A 27361-nucleotide genomic window follows, 5' to 3' on the forward strand; every position below is an offset into this window, starting at 1 on the left:
GATGTGCCATTGAATTTTGTCCAAGCTTTAGCTGTAGGACAAATGGCTTCATATTTGACAGAGAATATTTTGGTATAGAGGAGTTTGTGGTTGACTCAATGACTGAAGTGTTCCCAGGTCATCATCACCCCTCCACTTCCGTGCAGATAGTATGAGGTATTTGTGCTGATATGCCCTTTGGTTTTCATCAAACATGGAACTGAGCTTCATGACCAAACATCTCCACTTTGGTCATCTGTCCAAAGGACATTTTCCCAAGTCACAAGTCTTGTGGTTTGTTCAGATGAAACTTTGCAAACGTAAGTTGTGCTGTCTTGTTCTTTTTCTAAAGAAGAGGCTTTGTCCTGATAGTCTTTCTAAACATGCCATACTTGTTCAAGCTTTTACAAACTGTACTGTCATGAACTTTAACATTTGATACGCTAAATGAGGCCTGATGTAATTCTTGGGATTTTGCACTTTCTTTGAGCATTGGATGGTTAAATCTTGTAGTTAACTCACTTATACATCTAGTCCTGGTAAAAATGGTAACTGCCTTGGGTGTTTTCCACTTGTAAATAATCTTACTCACTGTAGAATGATTGACACTTAACTGATGGACCCATACTGATGGGCAGCAACGGTTGCATCTCTAAGACAGTCTTGAAAGACTCCTGAATGCTCCAAACCAACAAACTGGCAAATTGTCTGCCGTTATAGGGGTGCGCTCGCTTACTGAAGATCCATTAAGCAAGTGCATTTGATTAGAACTTGGCTGCTTCTAATCCTTTTCATTCCAATGGAAACAGCAGAGATGTTTGTAGTTTTTCACAAACTGCTTCAAACATTTTGGTTTAGTTTTGTTAAATAAATATTGGCAAAGTGTAATATGTCAAGATTGTTGTTCATCTGAGATTTGCTATACCTAATTTTAAGACCTAGTAAGGACCAGATAATTTTCTGTAAATTTTCCGATACAAAAAAAACAGAATTGACATAGCATGTACTATCTTTTTCACATGACTGTAGCTGCACATATTTTCCTACACGCCAAAGCAATTCTGCATCTAATTTATTAGACCGATTTAGATATACTTCATACCTTGTCTACCTTGCATTATGCTTTGCATTGTTTCCTAGTGCATACTTTAGGTTGAGTTGGTAAAGTGTAAAGTTTTTGGTTTGGTTTAGGTTTCAGGTTAATGTCCCTATCCATCATGGGAATATTGAAGATATACTAAAGCCCAACAGCATATTCTAACCAATAACAGCACTGCAGAACCACACAGCCATGTTCTGAAGCTAAAATACATACAATACCGTCGTTTATCTGCTTATTTGTATTGGTCGACAGAGTCTCAAATTACTTTGTTTTATGAGAAACCGCTGGTCAGTTTAATTGATTTAAACAGGTAGTTTAAAACTTTTTTTCAAGATGTTTAATGTACAGAAAAAAAGGAGCAGAGACAACAGTTGCAATGAATCCTGTTCTGACTTTTTAGATTTGATCAGCCTGAACTTGTGGATCTGCTTGAAACATCCCTGCTCGCGCACACACTGTCAACTGTACACTCCAAACTATTCATCCTACTACTACTAAATATAAAAATACTTGCACGCACACATACACCCAAAGAAATACTCACTTGTGATGGTGAGTACAAGGTCCGGTTGGAGTCGCTGGAGTTGTATGGTCCCTGGTGTGCAATTGTTACTGCATGTCGTATCTTCCTCACTCCCTCTCCCTTCTCTCCTCTGGCACTTCCTCGCTCCTTTCTCCCCACAGCGCCACCAGGCCCTGATCCAGCAACGAATAGTCCTTTGTCCACCCCCCCACCCCCACAAGTGGGGGCACCCATGCAACAGAGGGTGCCCTGGGCCAGCTCCAGCTCAATTTCTGCATCCATCTCCGCCTCCTCTTGGGCCTCCTTGTTGGAGTCGTCCAGGTGCTTCATCAGCACGGCCACCACCACATTGATGAGCACAAACTGGGCGGTGAGCACAAAGGAGACAAAGTACATGGGCGAGATAAACTGAAGGCTTGGATTGCAGGCATAGTCCACATCAGTGCTGTGGTCTGGTGGACACTCCCGCAACGTGTCCTGGGAAGGCAAAAGATGAGGAAGGAGGTTGGAAGAAGTTTTGTATCAAAAGGAACAATCAAACAGACAAAACAGAGATGACTTTTAAGGTGCAGCATTTTCTGGATTATGATTTGTGGACAGAGTAAGTGGTTTAAGCAAATATTGCAGCAAATAAAAATGCTTATAATTGTTGAAAGTTCAAATTTTTTGGTCAGGATTTAATTTAACCCCAACAAAAACCCCAAACAAACAAACAAAAGAAACTTAATTTTCTGAAAATAATCCCTTTATGTCACAAAATGTCTAAGATGAGGGGTCTTCAAAGTCTAAGACAACCAGCCTCCCTCTCAGATAAAGTTTGGAAAGACACACACCACATTCACACACTTACTATATTCTTAAAGGCCCATGGGATCCCGATTGTGTTGTTGAATCCAATACACTCTTTTCAAGTGAGTCAAGATAATCGTATATTGTTATTTGGTGTATCCTGACTGCACCAAATGCATGGGTGTTTTTTTGTTTTTTTAAAGTATTTATCTGTTTCTTACTTTGTAAAAAACAATTACCCCAGAACTAATGTATCGATGTCTTCAACCACATCATAAAATACATTTTTTTTTGTCTTTGACAACTGGAGTAACATTGTCTAATATTACCTCACATTTTTGAGAGCTTAGATTAAACTCTATATCTTTTCTTCTCAGCCCATTAAGGCTTCATGATTCTGGTCATCACCCCTAAAGTGTTTAATTCCCTTTGAGAAAGAGAGGAAAACCTAGTGCTTCATTTGTTAAAACAGGAAGTCCCCGAACACAGAGAGGGTTCTGTTTAGGCAAAATAATCTTTGTACCCGGGACAAATGATCATACATGTAAAAGTTTTAGTGTTTAAAACGATGAGAGGTTTCCTTTTCTTTTTTATTTGTGTAATTTGTTTTCCTAAAAAAACTCCAGCTTTTTCGACTCTGGTTAATATGTGCACAGTGTACTTTCATCACAGCAAAACCAAAGTGACAAGTGTTTTCTGGAGGAAGTACACACATCTCACCAAGCCTGTGACCACACAAAAATGTTAGCCCTCTGAGCTGAAGCTGGTCTTTTCTATCTAATTTGCCTTGACATTTACACATCGTGCTCCATCACAAAACGTTTTCCATTCCAGCGTACATCCGCTTTCCGCTTATATGTTAGTCCTACCCTCACCTTAATCAGCCATGTTCTTTCTTTTATACACACACACGCACACACACACACAGCAGCTCTCTTGCTGTTTTCCCATCATGGTTTTCATATTTTCTGTCATTTTCTGTCTAAATGGTGGAAAGCAAAAATAACTGCTTTCATTTTCCCTCTTGTTACAAGTTTTTTTGTACCTCCCTTTATTGAGGGAAAGTGCACTTTTCAATGTTCTCTCTCTTTGCTATCATAAGTGCATCACTAATTCCAACTCAGCATCACGTGTTTCTGACTAAGCCAAAGCAGGTCTACTTCTCTCACAGCCCAGGTAGTAAGTTAATGTCTAAAATTGCAGAGATTTTCTCTGAGGGGTAGCATCTGTGGCTTGCTGGCTTGCTTCATGTCTGCTACCATCTACACTACATGTATCCAGTGTGTGCCAATCTGCCCCATTATCTCTGCTCCTTTCTCAGCATAGGTGCATAAAGGAGATGGGATAGCTGCTGGTGGTGGTGGATGGGAGCTCAGGGGAAATTGGTGTTTTTATGTGTATGTGCAATGAGGCAATTACTCCCCTCTGGTTCGGTGAGGAATGATCCCTGTGCTGAGCAAGCAGAATTCATTTTTATCAGTGAGTATAAAGTGGAGACTCTGCCTTATCACTCTGATACTGTCATCTCAGTCGTTTTTTTTTTTTTGTTCAAATTTTTTGTTGTTCTTTTCATTAGACAAATGAACACAGGCTTGCATGAAAACTGCCTGCTACCTAGTGTACTGTCAAGTAAGAATAAGCATATGCACACTAGATGTTTTAAAGTAACAGACTCAAATTTTTCACAAACTAAATTGGATCAAAACTGTGAGCATCCAGATGAATATAAATTTGTACCTTCATTATGCCATTCCAGTTGTCGCCCGTGGAGACTTGAAACAAGGTAAGGAAAGCCATACCAAAGTTCTCAAAGGTAGCGTGACGACTCATACCTTCACATGGGTAGTCTTCATTGCAAACTGAGGGTAAGAGTGAGGTTGGTTGATGGAGCAAAATTAGGAGAGATAAAGGTTATATATGGAAAAAGTGGTGGCAAGGAACAAATAAAAGAGAAAAGGGAACAGGAGGAGATAATGAAAAAGAAGCGACTTGTGAGTTTTATCCACACTTAACATGCAATGTTACCAAATACTGCAACAACCATGCACCATTTCTGTAACTAAGCAGTCTGGCTGACTTCAACAAGTCAATCCAATGTTGACACAATCTGCTATCAAATCAATAGCAACGTAATCGAATCAATCTGTTTGTTTTGGAGCTTATATCAAGAGATAATCTTTAGAATAGCCTCAAGAAGGCAACACTTGCATTAGCCACTAATCCTGTCTCCTGACAAGGGCAACAGCTGCAGCACACAAGAGAAATGAAACAGTGTGGGATATATAGCTTCCAACTTCAGTGTGGATATTTTGGGACAGTGCTTATGTGTCATAATACTGGATACTGCGTTTATTCCCTGATGGCTGTGGAGAAAATGCTTTGAAATTGAATTAAGGATGGATAAAAAAAAAAATAAGCAGGTTTTTATAACAAAGTTAATAGAAGACCTTATGTTTCTGTTTGTACTGGCAGAGTTCACTATAATGACAGCATTGTAACATGTATCCACTATTCTATTCATTCACTGGGAAAGACAGTTATACTGTATGTTGATTTTCACTTGCCTTGCACCTATCATGTTATCGTGTTGAAAATGTCCTCTTTGACTTATGAGAGAATCCCTTCATACAACTGTGGTCAATACACTTTGTATCAAAAATAAAATGTGTACAACTATAAAAATCCAGAATTTTGAATTGATACTCATTGTTTATCAAAGGACCAATAAGTGTGACACTGTCCGAACTATCAGCATCAATAATCCTTGATAAAATCCCCTTAAACAGTCATGAGTCTTTACAATCAACCAAAGATAATTGAATAAATAATTTAAAAGTATCCTTACATTTTTTGATACAGTCCTTTGTACTACTGTAACTTGATATAACTCACCAAGTTCTCCGAAAAGCTCTACTCCTAAGGCGGCGTAGATGAAAAACAGCAGCATGAAGAGCAGGCCCAGGTTACCCACCTGCAACACATTCACACACATACAGGACACACACACACAGACCAGACAAGAAGTCCTCATATTACACAATTGTCTTAAACTGTTTTTATAGCATTCTGACAAGCGCAGCACATTTTCATCCTCTGGCTATTTAATGTAAAAGATGTGCTTGTAGTCAACAGCAATAACAACCTTTTAGACTAAATCCGGCACGCACTCTGTTAAATGAATTTGCAAAAACCACAAAGGGCGTTTCCTTGCCCGTTGTAAATAATTCAAGCAACATGATAAAAGAAGCCATTCTACAACATTTACAGTTGCAAAATGTCCTCTGATTTTTAAGCAGGCCAAACGCTGAGGAGTTCTATCATTGTAAGTATTACATTTTGTTCCAGTATGAATACTGCTTTTGATACAGAGTAAAGATAGGATAATATGATGCTAAATATTACAACACTAAACATGTTTTTGTCATGTTGTCCTCGTGTCACCTTGTTTGGTTCAGCAGACTGAAGCACAACTTCCTCTGAGACGCCTACAACTGAGCCCCTCATGCTTTATGAATTTCTATGAACTAAACAACCTCCTGTTAATACAATTTATGTGGACGATGATGCACTATGGTAAACCCTTAATTAACAACATAATTCTGTTACTATAAGCACTGCTCCATTGAGATTGAGGTCGTGTGGACATGTGCACGGATGCTGGTTGCTATAATTCCACATTTGTTCAAGGTATAAAACCCCACCTGTTTTTCCAGCAATATATGCTTCAGATTAGCTTTTTACTTTGTGCAGCTGGGCCTAAGAATAATGCATCGACATTATGAGCTCGCCCCAAAGAAATTACACAGAAATTACAGTCATTTAAAATATGCTTATAGACAAATATTATGCCGAAATGTTCAATAAAAGGCGTTGGCTCTATTTAAATCAGGATTTAGGAGGTCTTTAATGATCTGTAGTTGTAGGAGAATGAGGAGGAGAATTTTGACAATGCATTATTTTAAGCTCTAAGATAATACGTAATACCATATAGAACATAATCACACAATTGTAATGAATCTAATAATTACAATTAGATTAAATTAAGCATACATTAAACTTAAATGTGACCTGTCTAGAATTTGCATAAATTTCAGGTTAGATATATTGTGCATTTCAGTGCACCTTCTGGAGCAAGTAAACAAGTTCATCATTCAGTACAATTAAATCTAATCAAAATCCTATTTACTCCAATTCATTACAATTTATGAAAAATAGTCTCACCAAGGAAACCAATGGATATTATCTGGATTTAATCAGGTACCGATATTTATTTCTTCATAATCATTCTGGTCTACTGCTCAACAGTCAGTGGTTTAAATGACCTGTGCTGAGGACATCAAGATATGGAAAAATGCAGTTTCCAGTGTCTTGAAAAATGATCCTGTTGTCTCTTATTGTTCTGATGATATGTGAATATGAACACACAAAGATCATCTACATTTTGAAGCACAATTTAATAAATGGATTTGGATCCATTGCCAAATGAGATTCCTTTGGTTTCTCAGCCATTTCAGGTAAACACATTAAACAGTTGGTTTACCTATAGTGCTAATACCATTTAGGCTACTGGTGTTCATGTATGGAACACAGCTGTTATTCTGCATCAGTAGGGGGTGTAACAGTAATAGAAGATGGGTAAAGGACATATTTAGAAAGATAAGCCACAAACATGCATTTCTTAACATGTCAATGAACTATAAAGATTACCTGCCCATGGAATGTCAGTACATTTATCCCTTTTTGATACTTCATGTCTCATCATGACCTTACAAAGTAAACTGACTGTCCAATGATGTATTTGTAATATGTTCCGTCTCTATCAATTATTATTCTAATGAGACATCTGGAGATGTGTGCCATAGTTGCTGTATTCTTATTCCTTGCCATCTCATAGCAATATCAAGTATTTGCCTGCTGTCTTGTTCAATTGGATCCCGCAGCCTTTATTGAAATGTCAATACTGTCCTCAGTATCCTATGTGATGTAATGAAACAAAATTGGCAGTACGACATTTCATTTTCACTTTGAAATATAGCATAACATCACCAGGCGTAACACTTCGCCTCCCATTCTTTCAGTACCTCTATATGCACACACACCCATACACATGCAAAGAGACTTTGTGGAACTGTTTAATTAGCCATAGTTTTAATTACCTCCCTGGCTGCCCTTGGGACAGAGCAAAAGGCTTTGTGTTAATGAGAGAGGGATCAATAATAAAAGAAAGACAAGGAACCTGTTCTCCCTCACCTCTGCCTGTTCTCTTTTCACCATGCCACCTGTTTCCCTGTTTGCTTCATCTTATTTTGATGGTCAGTGAATCAGATGGGTTCACATAGGCGTGTGCGTGTCTGTGTGAGCAGGCATGTCTATGAATGGCACTTCTGTTTTTGTACCTCAGCTGTCAGTCTTGAGACGGCACCTTTCTTTTAAGGACTAGTATTATTTTTTTGGAAAGACGCTTCCTTGTATTCTTCTTCAGATTTTCACAGACATAAATTAAATGATTCATTGCACTCTAATGACCATGCATTAGAACTTTAGTCAGAACACTACTGTAGATGGTGACAGTGAGCTCAGATGTGTTAACTTTGGACAAGCTCACTGGCAGCATGCCCTGGCTACTTATTTATTGTACAGATATGAAAATGGCATCTATTCTCAACTAGCTCTCTACAAAAATGGAGAAAAAAAACATAATTCGAAAAATTTGCTATCAATACTAAAAATTCACTTTTAGCATTGGCAGGTAGAGTGGAATCTAATAAAGTAATAAACGGTGTACGGTTTCCACAAATACTGTCATTGCAGATATCAGCTTGCATGACCTTGGCATGAGTCAACTATACCATCTGGCTATGTAGGCTATCTAACAACTAGCTTGCTAACTATTCTTGCTTTGCTATGGAATCATCCTTGGATAAAGTGAATTGGGCTGCTTATTTAAAGGGTACAAATTATGAAAAAAAAAAAACTCTTTTGAGAGTATAAAGCATATCTTGTTTTCAAGCTCAGGTACTCTACTGCTCTCCCTCAAAATTCTGCCTTACTATGATAATAATACAAAATAAAGAATCCATCCCAGCCTAAAGATATGCTCTGTTGCACCTCAGTACTGTGCCCCTAATCCCAAATACCCTGGGGTTTATACACTTGAAAAATTACTGTTCTTTAATTGTTGATTTCTGTGCTCAAATTTCTGTGAAACAATCTTGTTAAAAATGTCATGTCACTGATGTCATTGTTTCCTTATAGCTGTGCTTGTTTTATTTTAAACCTAAGTTTATATAATTTCTGATGGTTTTAATAATTTGTCTTTGGCTTTGTTGGTTAACTAAACTTAAATAAACTTTCTGTGGGGTAAAATTCTTAGAACATTAATCTATTTCAGTGTTATTCTTATTTGAATATGTATTGGCTCAATGGTCGAGTCATGATTCTCGGGGGGAGCACATCAAACTGACTGTGTCTTTATATAAATATCATTTATACATAATCAACACATTGTTGGTCATAACATCATTCAATAAAGCACATGCACAGTACCTTTTTTAATCAATTGAACAGAATAATAGCTTTGGAGAAATAAGAGAGACAATGCACCAATGAATTAAGTGGAGATTGGTTTAAGAATGATGTCTAGCACATTGTGGTCTCAGTGGGAGTCTAGGTACTCTCCATGGTGCTAAAAGTGAACAGACAAATGCTGTGTTAGTGCGTGGCTATGTGCAAGTGCACACATATTTGTGTTCAACTCTCCTAGTCTTTAATGTGAATGAGTCATCTATTGGAGTTGCCTAAAGGCCAACAGAAAAAGAGAAGCAGGGCCCCTACTCCCAGACAATTGACTGAGATTGATGAGGTTTCTCTTGGGAATGTGCGATATGTGCCCGTAAGAGGAAGAAAAGGAAAAGAGTGAGAGACACTGTAAAAGTTGTACCTGAGGCAGGGCTTGGACCACTGTATCCAACAAAGCTCTCATTCCTGTCGCCATCTTCAGCAGCTTCAGCACTGTGTGTGCACGTAAGAAAGGGAAATCAGAGGCAAATTAGGGGGAAATCCCTCAGGTTCAACTATGTACAACATGGGAACTTAAAGTGTGGAAAGGTCAGTCCATAACTGTAGCTTCAGTAACACTCTCTATAACTCACACACACACGCACGTGTGTAAAAAAAAGAAAAAAGAAAAAACACTTCAGGAAATAGCTGGTATGCAGCTAACTGACCTGCAACCGTCGTTCACAGTTTAAACACTTACATTTTAACACACTAACAAGATCAAATCAATACCCTATGTAAGCGAAGTGTGGTGGCACAGGGATGTGTACGTGTATTTCTAGAATGTGTGGCATGTGTACCTCGCGCTATCCGCAGCACCCTCATGATCCTGATGATAGTGGGGTTGATGGGCAGGGCAGCACTGATCTCAATCTCCTCCAGAATGATACCCATTACTGACAGGAGCACGATGCCCAGGTCCAACTGGTTCCACCTAGAGAAAAAAAAAAAAAAAATCAAATGAAAACAATCACAACAGAGTTCTGGCAAGATATTAGGAATAAATATTTCATACAGTGTCAAGTCAAGAGACCAGTTCCTGTAGTTGTAAACACTTAACTTGCTGATTTCTACTGTAAATCCCACTCTGTGAGCTGGTTTCTGAGCTTTCCCAGAAAAATATATGTGCAACTGAATAATACTTGACTACAATAGATATTTCTTTACTTTGAGGTTTGCACACACATTGACACCGTGAAGCCGCAACAACAAAAGCTGCATTAAAACCAACACTCCAGCAATTACAGTTAGGCTTCAGGACATGAGGTGAACAGCTGGGAAGACATTACACTCAGTGCAACATCTGAAATAATGGTAAAAAATAAAATAATATTCTGAAAGAATGAGAGTTGTTGCTGCATTGACACTCAGATACTTTTGGCAACAACTGACTGACAGATTTAGATACAGTGTTTATCGAAGACTGCATGAGATTTTTTATGACAGTAAATCTGATGCATATCAGATATCACACAGCAATGCACCCAACATGCTACAACATCTGTCAAGATTGTTACCAAACTCTCATTTGAAATGCCATGAACAACAGTGTATCACTTGCCACCTGTGACTCATTATTATCAAGCATTTAATCATGTTTGCCTCTGTTGTGAGAGTGCCTGACAGTGGGTGTACTTTCCATCTTCCATTTTTGCTCCCTCATGAAATCAGTCTGCTCACCTGTTCACAAGAGCAACAGAGGGTGCAATATCCTTTGATGTTGCAGCCACAACCAACCACATCTGATCCAAAAAAAAGCCCCCTAAACTCTTGGTAATCAAAGCATTAAATTAAAGGCATCTCACGTGAAGTTTTTCCTCAGTTTCGGCCTCAGAACACACACAAACCAGGAAACTTACTCTGCCTGCAGTTGGACATGTTTTACTGTTTTTGTGTTAGTTCTACTCCATTGACCCAGTTCAACAGCTGGCCTGAGAGTCACCCCAGCCTATAAATCACACTGTGCAATGACTGCTCGTGGCTGTTGCTGACACTACATAAAAAGAGACAGCCGATAACTGTGTGATAAATTCTAACCATATCCGCCCATCTTCCTCTAATTTCATCTCTCATTTGTCCCTCTCCTCTTTTGTCTTTGATCAATCCAGGCTTCCTGCTACATATTACCTGCCCTCTACATTCCTCTCTCCTTCTCCCAACTTACCTTTCTTGCCTACCATTTCTCCACCTATCGTTTCCTGTTCTGTCCTTTCTCTTCAGAAACTGAAATAGGTCAATGACATTAGACAACCATCAGAATAATATAAGCTTCCAAATCTGTTTCCGCCTTAATCAGCCACTGCATATCCCTGAAAAGAACGAGACATCAGTCTCATCACTGAGCACATGAGTTGGAGCTACAGTGGGTGAACAGTGCTGAGGTGTTCTTATCATGCAGGTCAAACAAAGATGAGCAAAAAGCTGAGCAAAATTAAGTGCAGCAGTATCACATGTACAGAATTTACAGGCAATTGGACTCTGTGATGCAAAACTCCTCTAATTAGCCAGCAACGTGTCACTATGGAAGATTTTTAAAATGGTTTATATAATGCCAGTTGTGCAAACGTTGTGTAAAAAGTAAATCAAAGCTTTTGAAATGATTTGCAAATCTCATAAACCAACATTGTTTTTAGAACAGAACATAGAAAATATTCAGTGTTGAAAGTGAGTTATTTAAACTATGTCACGGAGAGTTTTATCTCATCTTGAATTTGATGGCAGCAACACATCTCAAAAAACACTGGGACAGGGCTATGTTTACCACGCTCTAGCATCCCCTCTTCTTTTAACAACTGTCTGTATATGTCTGAGAACAGAGGAGACCAGTTGCTTGTCTGATAAATGATTTTAGCTGCTCTTTTTCTTTACTTGATTTGTGATTTATTTGTTCTACTTTGTGCTGGTTGAGTCCAGCACAAGCACTCTTCTGCTATGAAGTCATGCTGTTGTAGTAAATGCAGTATTTGGTTTAGTGCTGTCTTGCTGAGAAAGGCCTTCTCTATAAAAGATCCAATCTGGATGGGACTGTATGTTGCTCTAAAACCTGTACACCTTTCAGCATAAATGGTGCAAGTCTATAAGCGCTAACATACCCCCGTACCATCATAAATGCAGGCTTTTGAACAGAGTACTAATTAGAAGCCGAATGGTACCTCTCCTCCTTGGCCCAGAGGATGCAGTGTCCATGATTTCTAAGTATGATTTCAATTTTCGATTAGTCTGACCACAGAACAGTTTTCCACTTTACCTCAGTCCATATCATATTAGCTTTGGTCAACAGAAGAGAGTGGCATCTCTGGATTATGTTCACACATGGCTTCTTCTTGTTATGATTGAAGTGTAACCTTCATCTGTGGATGGTGCTGTAAAATGTGTTCACAGACAATTCATTTCTGGAATCATGCCCGTTATTCGTGCCGTGCTACCTGAGATCATCATCTGATATTGATTTTTTGGACATGACCTTTAGATGTCTCTTGTCTCTCTTGTCTTGTTCTCTAAATCTTTTAATGATATAATGTTCTGTAGATAATAGAATATTCAAAGTTTTTGCAATTTTACATTGTTGAACAGTTATTCTGGAATTGCTCAACCATTTGTAGACAACTTTTGTTTGCAGATTACTGAACCTCTACCCATCTACCCTTCTCAGAGACTCTGCCTCTCTATGGTGCTCTTTTTAAAAAAAATAGCCAATCATGTTCCTGAGCGGTTGCCAATTAATCTTATTAGTTGCAATATGTTCCTCTGGCCGTTTCTTACTTCTTTCACTTTTAGCATTCGATGTGTTTTCTGTGTTCAATTTCTAGATTGAATATTGGTTTATGAGATTTGCAAAAACCCAAACTTTTTGGAACTGTAATAGCACGGAATAACTGAAATGAGGCAACAATATACTGATTTGGTGGTCACCAAGTGTTGCGTCTTTGTGTTAATACACGAAATGCACATTTACAATAAGGTATGTTTCTGTTAAAAAAAAAAAAAACTTCTAGGAGATAGCTCAAATATCTCAACATATTTCATAATCTTTGACGCATTCAAAGCTGTTAGTCCTTATTCCATTGCTAGTGATCAAAGGGAAATGTGGATTTATATAGAAACACTTTGAACTAAATAACTGTTTATTGTGGCACTATTTATATTACGTTTAATAAAGAGATTAAAGCAATTGCCTGGAGCTTTGATAGTGGATTTAATGTTTATTATTTTTGTAATCACATTTGTGATAAGTGACTAAGCCTAACAGACAAAAAAATGTAGAATGACTGTCATTTTTAATGATATAAAACTCGCTTTTCATCACCTAATCCAAAGTGTGCCTCTTGTTAATCACCTTTGGTGCAGATTAAGAGTCTCTGAGTGGAAAGGGGAGTTCTAAAGCTAACAAGCTTTGTATGAAAAAGTATGCACGAGTAAACAGCGATACAATGTGCTAATAAGCACAGAGATACACTTAGATGTGGACACACAGGAAAAGAAATTACACTGCAAAAAGCAACAGGAATAAACACACACACCATACCTCTCTTTGAAGAAGCGGCGGAATCCAAATGCGATGAGTTTGAGTACAGACTCCAGCACAAAAGTGGAGGTGAAAAAATAGTTGCAGTACTTGAGGGCGAGATCCAGAGACTGGAAAGAGAGAATAAAGAGAAGCACATGTGTATGCGTGTGTGTGCGTGCGTGTGTGATGGAGTGATGGAGTGAGTGAATAACCGTGTTTGCAACATCAGCAGGGGGGAATTGTTCCAATTGTTTGTGGAGTGAAACCAAAAGTGCTACAGGCTACATCAGAGCATCCTCCTTTCCTAACTCGCACACACCTGAGAGTTTTCCCTGAAAAAACATATATTTTTAGCAGAGTATTAAAAATATCCAGAGTCAAAGATGTTTGAATTGTTTCAAACTCAGTCCAGCATCCTGTGCAGAGGCTATATTAGTTAGCTGACTGTTTCCTCCTTTCATTAGCAGAGCTGTGTCTTCTAACAAGTGGGAGGCTGCCAAATGTCAGGACCAACAGCTGACAAATACAGCCAAGACCTGTGATATTTATCTGATGCTCGGTCAGTTTGAGAAAGCTTGCTCCATTTTAAAGGTCAAACAGGCGTCTTATCTCAAGATAATCACTTTGCTCTCCCACACAAAAGTGCTTTTAGGCTTTTGAGCCGCCATTCACCACACATGAATGGACGGATACATGGACTGTACAGCTAACACCACTCTGACAGCAGCCCACGTCAAATCAGCAGCGCAACCACAGCTTCTTTGTGTGGAACGCAGCATCTCACAACACAGGCTACAGAGCCTGGACACAGTGTCATGGCGGTTGACCGGTCAGTGGTGTCACTGGGGCCTTTTTAAGATGCTGCTGTTTGAGGAGAAGATGTGGATTGATGTAGGGAAAAAGGGCCCATATCTATTTCTACTTTGTGTAAAAGCAGAGCTAAACCTGAAAAATAAAAAAGCTAACCCGTGTAGCAGGAGCTATTCCAGCTGCACTCCTTCAACGTGACATGATATGTGCTTTGACCCTTCCACACAGGCACCAAATACACACATATCTTTGCACAGACAGGTTTTTCTTCTTACGTGAGGTTGATTGTAGTGCTCGAGGGACATTGTGATAACGTTGATGCAGATGATGAAGGTGATGATAAGGTCCAAGTAGTGGTTGGTGCAGAGTGTGTGGATCATCAGGCGTATGTGGCCATAACTGGCATAGTAAGGCAGCTTCTGGGCCTCTGTTGGGGAGAAAAAAATATTTATTACTGAAACTTTAATTCATTTTAGATAAAACTTAAATTCAAGAAAATCCAAGCTTTCTGCAAGAAAAGTAACCGTGTGACCTTCTGCATAGTGGATATTTTTTCCCGAAGAGACCTGCTTGGCAGTAAGTGCTTAGCAATGCAAATTTAAACATTTAGACCATGGTTTAATTCCCTGAATAGTATGTTAGCAAGTATGATCCATGTGTATTAATACTGTCAGTGTTCACAATTTTTTAACACAAATTTTCATCAGAATTGGTTTTTCTACTTAGACTATGACAGACACTAAGGCAATTATCTTATGGCTCTATACAAACACATCGTTTTACTTGATCTTTTTCAGATCAAGTTCTACGTTTTGACTCTTCAGATAAAATCAATTTATTTTCTCATTGTCATCACAGTACTTTCATTATAATTTATATAATCATATAATCATATATGTATATATTTGTTTTTTATTTTTATTTTATTTCTATTTCAACATATAACTGCTGTAACCATTTACTAAGAGAATAGTGTCTAAATGCTTATGAAAAGTGGGTATTTCTGTGTTATATTCTTGATAAAGTACAAAACGGCAAGTTTTTCTTTTCTTTTTTGCTTCGTCATTGTAGAATGATGTGTGATGACTGAAGAAATTATTCAAGCTAACTCAAAATAATTCTATTGATGATTTTGTGGAGCTCTTTCACTCTCCAGCTGCTCCTGTGCAGCTGGTATTCTTTTTCCTATTTTATTCCTCTCTCCTCTTGGTCTTCATGCTTACTCCTCCTCTTTTTTTCCATGCGCCGCTGACGTTTTTCCTCACGCCTCTTGGCCTCCTCCACCTCCTGGTGCTGGCGGCACTTGTGGAAGTTCTCCACCACCACACCGACAAACATGTTGAGGACAAAAAAGCTGACGATGAGGAGGAAGGAGATGAAATACAGCAGCATCCATGGGTTGTTGTTGGTTACTGGCTGAAGCAGAGAGAAGAAAAAGGGTTACTAGGATAAAAAAAGGTGTTACGTTTGGTCTATATGGTAACGATGGTGGCAAAAATCTTTTTCATAAAAACACATTTGCTCCCATACAGACCTGTTGGTCTACACCCACTGCATCCAGGCCATGGTACATGATATTGACCCATCCATCCTTGGAGGCGAGTACAAACAGGGACATCAGAGCCTGGACAACAGTTGGTGGGTAAAAGGTAATGTTATACAATTTATTTAAAAAGTTAAATTTTTCTTTCAAATATGAGTCAAGAAATGTGTGTCAAGAAACACAGATGACCCTCACCTGTCCAAGGTTGTCAAAGTTGTACTTATGGTGGACCCACTTGTAGTTGGCTTGCACACAGTCAGACCTGTTAGTGATGTTTTTGACATCAGGGCCGAGGCAGTAGAAGAATTTGCCTTTGAATAGCTGTCAGCAGAAATAAAAAAAGATTTTGATGCCATCTGACTTTTGAGAAATGAGCCATTGCGGATTACTCTAATGAGATGAAATAATGAGCTGGTCAGAGAACTCACAGGCTGAAAATGATCTACTGTTATGTAAGAGGCATAAAGAGATTTTACTTAAGAGAGGTAATGCAAGGGATGTTTTTGTGATTTAAAGCTAATGAGAGGAAGTGAGGGAGACAATGATACATTATAAAACAGTTTAGGCCTGTGGTGTTAGAAACTACAATGGACACAAAACAACTGGGTTATTAATAATAATAATAATGTGCAAGGATACATTATAGAGGTTGAGTTAAAGACAGCGGTGCATTGTTCCCTACCTGCACTCCAAGAATGCCAAAGATGATGAAGAATGCACAACAGATGAGAACAATGTTGCCAATGGGTTTCAGGGAAGTGATGAGGGTCTCCACCACCAGCTTCAGTCCTGGAGCTCTACTAATCACTCTGAGGAGGAGAGACAAAAAGAAATACATTTATTATACAGAAACTAATTGGATTAAAACGTGAGATTCATGAAAATGTTTTTGGTAAACAGTCATTCTTTTTGTTTTTGTTTCTCTATCGGTATATTCTGTACCACATCTTAGGTATTTGGTGTGATGCATGTCATTGCCCCAGTATAACATCTTTAAAATTGCATTGATTGGCTTGAAAATTGTACCATTCAGGGGTGAATACAAAGTAATTACAGAGAATCTGGTTTATAAATGATGTCAGGATTTTCTGCTTGCTGTTGCAATTGTTAAATAAGTGGATGAATAAACGGATTTTGAATGTGTCTGCAGGCAGAGCCTCGCCCTGCTGTCATGTTCTTAACATTTTGAATTTGTAAGATTGAAACTGTTCAGACAAGGCTGGGCCAGTGAAGGGGTCATTTCGAGAACAGCAAAAATGATAAAAATAAACGAATCAACTAAATAATGACCATATTTCATCAATACTTTACAGTTCTGACGCTATCTGAATGAAAGGTGGGTGCAGACATTTAGTCGGTAATTCTTAATCGAAGTCATATTGAATCCTGTGATTTATTCATTCATGCATACATGCCATTTAACTCTAAATTCATTAAAGTGTGTCAAGTGTTTTATTAAGCCTCCCAAATATTCTGCATTAGATAAAGCCTTGCAGTTAAGGTTATGCCTAATTGCTCTTTATTATCAATGGATCAGTTTTGCTTTATGTTACAGACCAGCCGATGACTCAACAAAAGCTCTTCTTTTGCAGTATAAATGTTGCCTTGGTTAAAAATAAGGATTTTACACAGGTGGTAGTTTTACAGTGTTTTAAAAAAAAAAAAGTCAACAGAAATGTGAAAGTTAGAGGAGAATTCAGTTAAGAATTGAAACAACTATTCCAAAAGAAATTAGGATGCTGGATAAAATGTAAATAATAACAGAATGCAATGATTTGCAAATCTCATAAACCAATATGTTAATGTATGCACATGGAAATTGAGACATTTTAGTATTCTATGAAAGATATTTGCTCATCTTGAATTAAAGAGCAGCAATATATTTTTTTTTGGCAAAAAGAAGACTAAATGTTAAAGAAAGCTGGAGGAACATGTTGCTGCTATTTATTCATTAATTTACTTGGCCACAGGTCAGTAACAAGATGAATAATGAAAAGAGCACCTTCGATAGACAGTATCTCAAATGTAAAGCTGGTCTGAGGTTCAACAATCTGCAAAATCCTGCATCTGCAAACCGTGGAGCAATGTCAGCATGATGTTTTTCAACTTAAAATTGACTTTGTATATTTCATCATCTACAGAATGTAATATCATCAAAAGAGAGTCTGGAGACATCTCTGTGAACACGGGACACAGCTGGAAATCAATATTTGAAGCCTGTGCTGTGATCTTCCAGCCTTTGGGCAGCACTGCATTAAAAACAAGCAAGATTCTGTCATGGAAATTTAGTGCATGAGCTCTGGAGCATTTCCCAAAATCCCTGTCTGTGAACACAATTGATAATGAAAAGAGCTAATTTACTTAGTGTAACCGTCCTTAAATTGTAGCCAACAAGATCTATAGGCCTACTGTACAATGACTTTAAAGGGGATTTATTGTATAAGTTTGATAATGAAAAGACCCAATGGTTTGGTTTCTGATTTGTATAGCATAACGTCCTTCTGCACAACAATATCACAGTCAAAGTGTTGACCCAGTGCTATTTTAACAGGCAACAAGGACTGTTGAAATACAAGCTAACACATGTCAACATGAATTTGGATTAGCACAAGGAAATACTCACTGGATCGAAATGCTTACTAAGAACATAAGAAAAAACTGCAAAAACACGTTGCTCTGTGTGCCGAGCCTTAACGTGTACCTTAGGGGACGCAGTGTCCTGAGAAGCCGGAGGACCCTGAGCACACCAAGTATCTTAGCCCCTCCCGCCATAGACACAACAATGTCAATCAGTGACACAAAAACCAGGAATCCATCCAGAATATTCCAGCTGCTGCGGAGATAAGCCTGTTCCCCCACATACAAACCCATGGAAACCACCTGAAGACAAGAGAGAAGTGAAGCAGTATTTAAGAACATAGACTTCGCTTTTCGTTAGCATGGAAATTCAAACACAATCACAGTTGGTTGCATAATGTTAGTTTTTGACCAAGTTTTGAAAAGCAAACAATTTGAGAAAATACACATACGAAACACAAAATAAAGGTGAACTAAAAATTTCAAGAGGATGAAATGACATGTAGACAAAACAGCCGGTAGCAGAACAACAATAAGATGTTACACACATTCAAAACAATAAAGCTTATATAAAGGATATATAAAGCTAAAGGATATATAAAGCTTACATAATATACATAGAAAATAAAATACAAATGGCCCCTGTTATCAGTATGCATGTACATCTACAGTGACCCAACCAGGCATCTGAACAGATGTCAGAGCTGGAGTGTTTTCTACTGGTGCATTAATTATGACCCCAAAGCCAATCCCTTTATTCTCAGGCAATTTGACAGATGATGAAACTCTTACCCCTCTGTGAGTTTAGAAGTGAAGGATGGATGTTTTACAGGCATTATAATACTTGCACACAGATGGATACTGTGTCCTGCAAAGCTGTCCTGGTAGCATAATGCCTGCTTAGGCAAAAATCTGCTGATGACATTTGAAGCTGTTTGCCAAGTGTTCGGCAAAGCTTAAAGAGACCGAGGGGGCTGGTGTGCAAACATCAAATTGATCGAAGGATCAGTGTCTGGCAAACTAAGTTTGAATACCAAAATGTGAAATACCCTCAATGATAAATAAAATCAACAAAATGTTTAACGATTGTGTGTAAAGTTTGCAGTTTTTATTCTGTGTCTACAGTATATGATCTATATGGTCTGTAGAAGGCAAATATTAAAAAACGGTTTTGTAAATGATCTATAGCCGCTTTCGGACAGACCGTTCTAAGAACGCAGTTATCAGAACTGTCCTACTCGAATTTCGTTCTGATAACTGTCCTTCCCCAGCGGAACTGTATCAGTCTGCATTCGCACATGAGTCGGAACCAGGTCGGGACTGATGCGCCGCGCGCAGCCGTCTGCGTGACGTGTTAGCCGTTAGCCGTTTAGCGCCACATTCAACAACAAAACAAAACGAAGCAAAACCCGGTAAAAATAAGGAGAGAAGAAAAACACAACACAGAAGCTAATATGGAGAGCTAGGAGGCCACCGTGTTCATGGTCTGCATGATGGTGATATTAATCATGAACGATCACATCAGGCGTGTAATATCGAGGCTGGAAGAGCACACAGAGAGAGTCAGGAGATACTTTTTCATTTCATGAAGGAAGAAAGGAGAGCAGAGCGCCACAGACAAAGGAGAAAAAGTGTAAGTTTAACTTATTAAACACCCGCAGGCTGTGTCCGTGTCCTATGAGGAAACATTTCAGCCGTGATGGCATGACATGGGGCGTAGCTACCGACGACCAAACACCTCCGTCAGATGCGTTCTATAGAACCATGAAAAGACCCAGCCTCGGAGAAGGAGCTAAATAGTTATAGGAACTGAGGGAGATGGTCCCGAGTTCCTGTATGTCCGAACACGGGAGAAAACGGCCCCACGGATTAAAAGGTTATTAGAACTGCCAAAGGTTCCTACAGTCCGAAAGTGGCTTATTATAGCCAAGGAAGACATGCCGCAACATTTCGCTGAAAGATGCATCACACAGCTGACAGATTCTCCAACCCTGCTGTGTGGTGCATTTGTTTGGCTGCATCTTGTACATGGCAGAGTCCTATGGAGAGATTAATGTCACACAAACAAACACACACCAACTCACATTGCGGAGATACACAAGATCAGACACACTGAGACACAAAGCGGTGCGTGTACTGTGTGGCCAGGGGTCTGACAAGTCTGTGGCTCTTTGACGGGCTGTGATTGGTTAATAATTGATTGCAGTAGTGCATAATTGATGGCCCACTTGTGCCATAGCTTTTCCCTGAGAATGCAGAAGCAGTGGAGGAGGGAGAGAGAAAAACTAAAAGAAACAAAAGATGGGGAAACAAACAGATCGAGGACTAAAAAAAGGACTAATGAGAACAGAGCGACCCAAAGGAAGTGGAATCGCAGACTTACAAAAAGGCGTGCTTAATGTAGGAGAGGAAAGGAGGAGAGACAGAGTGCGGGGGCAGTGCTGGAATACATCTATAGGAGTAGACTAGCCAGTAATTAATGACATTGCTTAATTGCTCCATTCTCCAAAGGAACATGGGAATTGCTTTGAAGGAAGGAAAGGGAAGAGGATAAGCTGTGGGAGCACTGAAGTGATTCACAGAGACAGACAAACCAGAAGACATAGGAGGAGACAGACGCACACACGCACGTACGCACGCGCACACACACGCACACACACGCACACACACGCACACACACGCACACACACGCACACACACGCACACACACACCAAATATGTCTGTGGGTGGGGCCTGCATTGGCAGCAATAGAGACAGGTTATAAAAATGTTACCTTGAGAGTCATCTCGCCCACAAAGATGGCAGTAAAGATGTAGTTGGAAATGGTGAGAAAGACTCTTTCCTGCATGGACAAAACAGAGGAAGAGAGTGTCAGAAACAGGATACAGGCCAATAAGGGGTTTTAAAACTTTCTTTATTGCACCTTTTAGATAAAATTGAATGTATCATCAGAGAATACTTTTACAGTACAAAAAAAACGCAGGAGCAACAGGAGCAACAGGAGCAACACTGTAGCTTCTAGCACACACATAGGCACACATTTCAGATGGATTTACCAAGCTGCCTTGCAGTATCTTGGGCCTCTCGAGAGCCACTGTGATGCAGTTGGAGAAGATGAAGGCCAATACCACATAGTCAAACAGCTTATGGGCTATGATGGACTGGCAGATCTGTCTGAACCTGAGGGCAGAGAAGAAAATTAGCACAGATAAGTTTGGATTTGTAATTATCCTAAAAAAGAAGCCGACACAAAATTATCTATAAACCTGTTCTATCAAATCAAAATGGAAGCCAGTTCTCCGATTGTGCTCGGAAGCACCCTCACATCTTGCTGAGTAAATAGCCTCATTCAGCCCCTGTTTACATTGCTCCTAATTCAAAACAAATTACATTAACAGCACTCTCAGAAGCACAGGACTCCCGAGTACCATGCTCTGCTGGGAGAGGAGAATAGAGGGATATGAGAGAAACACACAAAGAAAGGGGGAGGAGGTGGCAAAAGAGATAGGACATATAAATACTGAATATGTTTTTGAAAACTTGTGCATGTGACAGTAGGTGCTGCCAAAAAGCAATTAAATATCTCCGCTGCAGTGTTTATTGGAACGGATGATACACAGACTAAAGATGAAAATGAATAAACTACAAGAGAAATCAAATTAATTCTAAATGGAACACACGGAGATATTCAAAGGGGGTTTATTAAAGTACTCAACTATAATGAGTCAATCACTTCATGCAGATTACAACAAAACATCACCACAAAGATTATGGCATCAGCAATGTATCTCCTGAGGCCAGTTCCTTGCAATCTAACAGAAGTTTGTGGTTGTGTCTGTGTTTTAAGTGACTGTATTCTTTTTGTTTAGTTTTGTTGAATATACCTGTGGTGATTTCTGAACCAATGTAACAAAAGTCCAGGTGGAATGTGATGATTTCAGTGCATTTTGTCCAAAAACAAACAAACCATATTTAATAAAACTTGATGGAGCATGGGCTAAAAAGGTACCCATGAAATCTTAGTGTGAAACAAGATTACTTTGATTAAAATTCTGAAGTAGATCTTTTTCGCCCAAGGCAGAGGACGTCTGTCTGTTCGCAGGATTACTCCAAAAAGCTATGGACAGATTATCATTTTTACAATTTTTTTGTCCCAAAGATTGTTATTTCTCAATTTAGAAATGACTGCCTTTATATATATCTATCTGCTTCCAGATTTAGATCCTGAATTCTTCAAATTCTGCCATGGCAAAAATGAGACTGCACACCTTTTTCGTTTTGGTTTTATTGGTTCTTTTTGATAACCAACAAAGATGGGACACTCACTTTAAAACAGCACCAACTTTGAACAAAGCAAATCAAGTCATCACTAAAACTGCTGGAAACAGCAAATAGATTGCGGTGGCTTACTTGTTCTGTGGGGAGAAAAGGAAAATGGACCAGTCCTCTCTCGACTCACACCATTCCGGTCTGTATGCTTCCAACATCTTCTGGATGCGGAAGCACAAGCTCTGGAACAAATGCATATATCAGAGCACACACACCCAAGCAGAGACACACAGCACTTTGCAGATAAAGTGCCTGTTTATATTTCCTTTTTGAATTATTTACGCAAGTGAAACACTTACATCGCAAAAGCTCGGAGCATCTTCCAACATTACCATCTGTACAGCTCTTTACCCCCGCTCTCTAAATGGTCCTTTCTAATTAACCTTCACTCATACACAGACTTGTTTACAATGAAAACAATGGAATCCCCATGAGACCCAGGTGATAGGGAGTGCAGGCTTCATACAAATGACATGAAGAGAGCAAAAGATTATTGCTTGTATAGTATCTTGTGTTTTGCTCACAAAACCTGATCATGTCTTTTAAATGTTTTCACATGGTGTTTTATGGATGCATGTCTGCATCACATGAAACAGATAATTACATTTCCTGTATTGACTTAATTATTTTCCTAATGCATTTAGTATTTAATTTCCTTCCTTCTGTAAAAAGAAAAAACACCTACATATTCAAGGTCATCATCCAGATCGTCCCGGTCCTTGCAGCGTGTATTGACCTGGGGGAAAACCTCAGCCATAAGGCGGCTCTGGGGGTTTGTCCCACCGGTCTGTTCAGTCTGTCCTTTAGGAGGTGGCTGAAGAAGGTGTGACAGTGGGGTCTTTCCATTACAGTCTTGGTGAACTGCTTCTAAGTCACCACCACCACTGATAACCAGCCCTCCAGAGAGGCTCTTCTTTCTGTGCCGAGCATGGAGCGCCATGGGGGGCAGCTGGTGGTGTGGCTGTGGTGGAGTGTGAGGAGTTCCGACTGGAACCTGCAGCACATGGGGGAGCTCTAACGAAAGAGCTCTGCGGTCCCTCCGCGGTGCAAAATAGCCAGGGAGCAGAGGATGGGGAAGCTGAAGAGAGTGATGAGCGATAGCTAAAGGAGAGAGAAGAGATTCCTCCTCATCAGGCTGGACGTGATGGTTGTGGTGAGGGGATGAGGAGGCCCGGGGACCACGGATACGAAGGCTTCCTCCAACCACCCCTCCAAGACCTCCCAGGCCGTAGCCGTAGAAGGGCCTCACAGAGGTTGGGGTGAAGGCTGGACTAGCAGAGGGAGATGAGGAGCAGCAGGGCCGGCCGCCAAGACTGCTCCAGCTGGACCGACGGGCCCACAAGGTGTGAGGCTGGGGAGGCAGTGGACGGCCCCAGTTATGGTAACTGCGACCTGGATACTGAGAGAGACAAACCTCTGATACTGATGGAAATCTATGGTGAATTTATGACATTTTAAAATCACAATATAACAACTTTGACAACAGACCCATAATTTTACCTTCTCACAGTTTCTGTCAGTTTATAAAACAATATCCTGCCGTTGAGCCGAGATCTAACAAGTGGTGGTTACAGTTTGTGTTAAAAACACCCTCCTCTTACCATAGCCCTCTTCTCTAGGTCAGCCCTGCCGAGTGAAATAACACTATTCTTCCTGGAGCCAAGCGCAAAGGTTAACCGCTCTCCAGGAAATAAACCGGAGGGCAACAGGGATAGGTCTAGGTGTCCATTAGGGGTCAGGGTACAGATCTTTGGATCTGCAAAAGAGAGGTAGGGGGAGAAGAAAACAAAGGAAAAAAAAACAATGGTGTTAAAAGGAAATAAGAAAACAAGAGATAAGATGTATGAGTAGAAAGAAGCTGTCATAGACTAGATTAAATAAGCCCCTTGCCTCTCTTTGTTTGTGATTTCTCTGTTGTTGCCATTAAAGCAGACCTCTCTCCATCATTGTACACAGTAAATTGCCAAAAACAATGTTATAGCCACCTCGAGGGGCAAAAGAAGGTTTCATTTACAATAAACCGGCTTACAGAAGCTAGGGAGGAACTCATAATAGTGAAACAAGGGGATATGTGCCAGTGGTTTATTCACTCTCACGGCATATATTCTGGCAGAATTGCTCTTGAGAAACATTAAAATTCCAAATGTGCTTTTCCTCCATGAACACATGACATTTAAAAGGTACATTTGGGCTCAGGAGAACTGTGATCCCGGATCATCAAATGCATCTCAAATGTGCTGCTAATCGCTGCTCTATACTGCAGGAGTCTTTGGTTAGCTCTTAGTGACTTCACTTCTGTTATGACAGGAGCGAGGAGAGTATGGACAAGTATCATGGAGCATGCATTATTTAGTCCTTCCAGCTAACATTTCAGCCTGGAAAAAGATGCTAAGCAAGGTTTGTCGTAGAAAGTGTACATGTTTTATGTACCAGATACAACAAATTGGCTGACAGCTTAGAGCGTGAATATGATGGTTCTTCTTACGCCTTTCTGAATCAAATATTGCAAATCTGGTATCGAATAGCTAATAACAAATTTTGTTTTTGGAAATTCATATAAAAATGTATTTATGTTTTTGTTTCAAATGCCTACTTACAATAAAAAAAAAAAAAAAACAATCTTACGTGAGCTGATCTATTTTAAACCCCATGCTTTAAAAGAGAGGAGATGCATTATTTGTCATTGTTTATTGGTCGGTATATACTAGTTAAAAATGACACCCCACATTCTGTGGTGAAATCAATGTATAATTTCAAAGCTGAAAGGAAACAAGTCTTGAAATGCTGTAAAGCTGTGGGAAGTGTTAATACCTGAGAGGTGCAGGGAGTCTTTATGCTTATCATTCTCGTCAAAATTATAGGAAGACCTGTCATCGTCCGAGTAAGAGCGGTTTGCATCACCCTGTTGGATGATGAAAGAAAAATACAGTAATATAAAAGAGAGAGAGAGAGAGAGAAAGGCATCAGGAAACAAAGAATATTGAACAGAGTGCAAAGAAAAAGCATAAAGTGTAAAAATAATGAGCAATTACAAGATTATTTAAGTTGGAAGTCTTTTTTTTTTTTTACTCTTATACATTTGCAGAAGGGACGAAGAAAGAAAGAAACAGAATGAGGTTGTGATTGGCTATAATTTATCTTTTGCAAAGTACGGGACTGTCCATCGTCTTAGATAAAGGTGTTACCTCAGCTTGGAAACCTTCAACCAGGATGGCAACAAGTAAATTGAAGAGCACATAGTTTCCAAACGTCATAAGTGCGACAAAGTAGAGAGCAGCACAGGGGGAGGTGGATGCCATGCCATTGTATAGCACCATGTTCCAGTCCTCCTGAGTCAGAATCTATAAGAATAAAACACAGCATGGGGTGTTTTATTAATTTTTTTTGCTTGTTTCTTTTTTTCAAATGATTTATAGCAGCTAAAAGTAAGTGGCTGGACAGAATTTCTGCAAGTTCTGACTATTGTTACCTGAAAGACGGTGACAATGGCCCAAAGCAAGGAGTCAAAGTTCTTCCTGTCAGGCACTGTGTCTCCTGCCTCTGTCTTTAAGCTAAACTTACAGCCAAATATGTGCATCCCCAGTATGCTGCAACACAAGTAACACAAGTAATGATTTCTGCAACCATTACTTACTTCACATCAGAAAAAGATTACAGCGTCATGATGTTTGTAAATTACATATTGGATGGAATCAAGGGGATGTTGTTGTATCAGACAATGTCAAATCAGGATAAACCACACATTTCTAGAACTTAGATTTTACAACTGACTTACTCGACTGATCACAACAGCTAAAAGATTTCTAATGGCGCACTGTTTACAGTGTCAGATCCTCATAACAACAGTTTAGGTAAAGATAGCAGTGTACTTTTATTAATTGCAGGGTATTACTGTTTTTTTATGAAATGATATGCATGTTCAAACTTCTGTCTGTGTAAAGTCAAACAGTGTACGCATACACAAAAAGACACAGGTACACTTTCTCCACAAATCTCATGAACACCTTCCTCCCTTAAGTGTCTTTGTCTCACCAAAAAAATGTCTATTTACCATATTCCACATGAATTCATTATGTTACCTAAATATGAAGATAAAGAGCATGAGCAGCATACAGAAGGTGGCCACGTTGTCCATAGTCTTCATCAGCACCACAAGCTGCCGCCTCAGTGCAGGCATGAACCTCACCAGCTTAATGACCCTCAGCAGCCTGAACGTCCTCAACACTGACAGACCACCATCTGCCTGGCCAATGATCTCACAGACACTGGGGTGTGTGTGTGTTGCAGTTTATATATAGAGAGAGAACATGGAAGATGTGGTAGAAATGTAAATATCTTTCATCAGAAGAGAAAAAAGGAAACATTGTTATGATTGAAAGAACTTTGGAGAGAGGGTGATCGACACTAATAAAATTCAAAAGACAGGAGATAAAAAAATGAGTAAAGATAAGATCAATGGATAAATCCCACATAAAAGTATATTTCCATAAACACTCAATACAAAGGGGAAAATAAATACTGATGTATCTGACATATTCAACTTAACCTATTAGCACTGTAGATTGCTAATTTATTACCAATTTGTTTGGCATTGTTTTGTAACATATTGAGGAATACAGCAAACAGATGTATGTACACTTTCT

General features: G+C 39.3%; 1 protein-coding gene across 2 annotated transcripts in view; it reads right to left on the bottom strand.

Moving 5' to 3' along the window:
• LOC142372066 (voltage-dependent T-type calcium channel subunit alpha-1I-like) overlaps positions 1-27361 on the bottom strand; it is a 184505-nt gene that overhangs the window by 23766 nt on the left and 133378 nt on the right. For both annotated transcript variants that reach the window (XM_075454847.1, XM_075454846.1), the window contains exons 12-32: positions 26798-26983; positions 26188-26305; positions 25904-26059; positions 25530-25620; positions 24320-24474; positions 23404-24117; positions 22800-22900; positions 21446-21569; positions 21163-21231; positions 18513-18691; positions 16494-16620; positions 16007-16132; positions 15803-15892; positions 15492-15684; positions 14544-14695; positions 13477-13586; positions 9752-9885; positions 9334-9404; positions 5286-5364; positions 4131-4252; positions 1626-2081 (exon numbers count right to left, since the gene is read on the bottom strand). In XM_075454847.1, coding sequence (XP_075310962.1) covers positions 1626-2081; positions 4131-4252; positions 5286-5364; positions 9334-9404; positions 9752-9885; positions 13477-13586; positions 14544-14695; positions 15492-15684; positions 15803-15892; positions 16007-16132; positions 16494-16620; positions 18513-18691; positions 21163-21231; positions 21446-21569; positions 22800-22900; positions 23404-24117; positions 24320-24474; positions 25530-25620; positions 25904-26059; positions 26188-26305; positions 26798-26983 — 3553 coding nt within the window. The remainder of the gene's footprint in view (positions 1-1625; positions 2082-4130; positions 4253-5285; positions 5365-9333; positions 9405-9751; positions 9886-13476; positions 13587-14543; positions 14696-15491; positions 15685-15802; positions 15893-16006; positions 16133-16493; positions 16621-18512; positions 18692-21162; positions 21232-21445; positions 21570-22799; positions 22901-23403; positions 24118-24319; positions 24475-25529; positions 25621-25903; positions 26060-26187; positions 26306-26797; positions 26984-27361) is intronic.

The sequence above is a fragment of the Odontesthes bonariensis genome, chromosome 21, assembly GCF_027942865.1.
Source record: "Odontesthes bonariensis isolate fOdoBon6 chromosome 21, fOdoBon6.hap1, whole genome shotgun sequence".
Classification (NCBI taxonomy): domain Eukaryota; kingdom Metazoa; phylum Chordata; class Actinopteri; order Atheriniformes; family Atherinopsidae; genus Odontesthes; species Odontesthes bonariensis.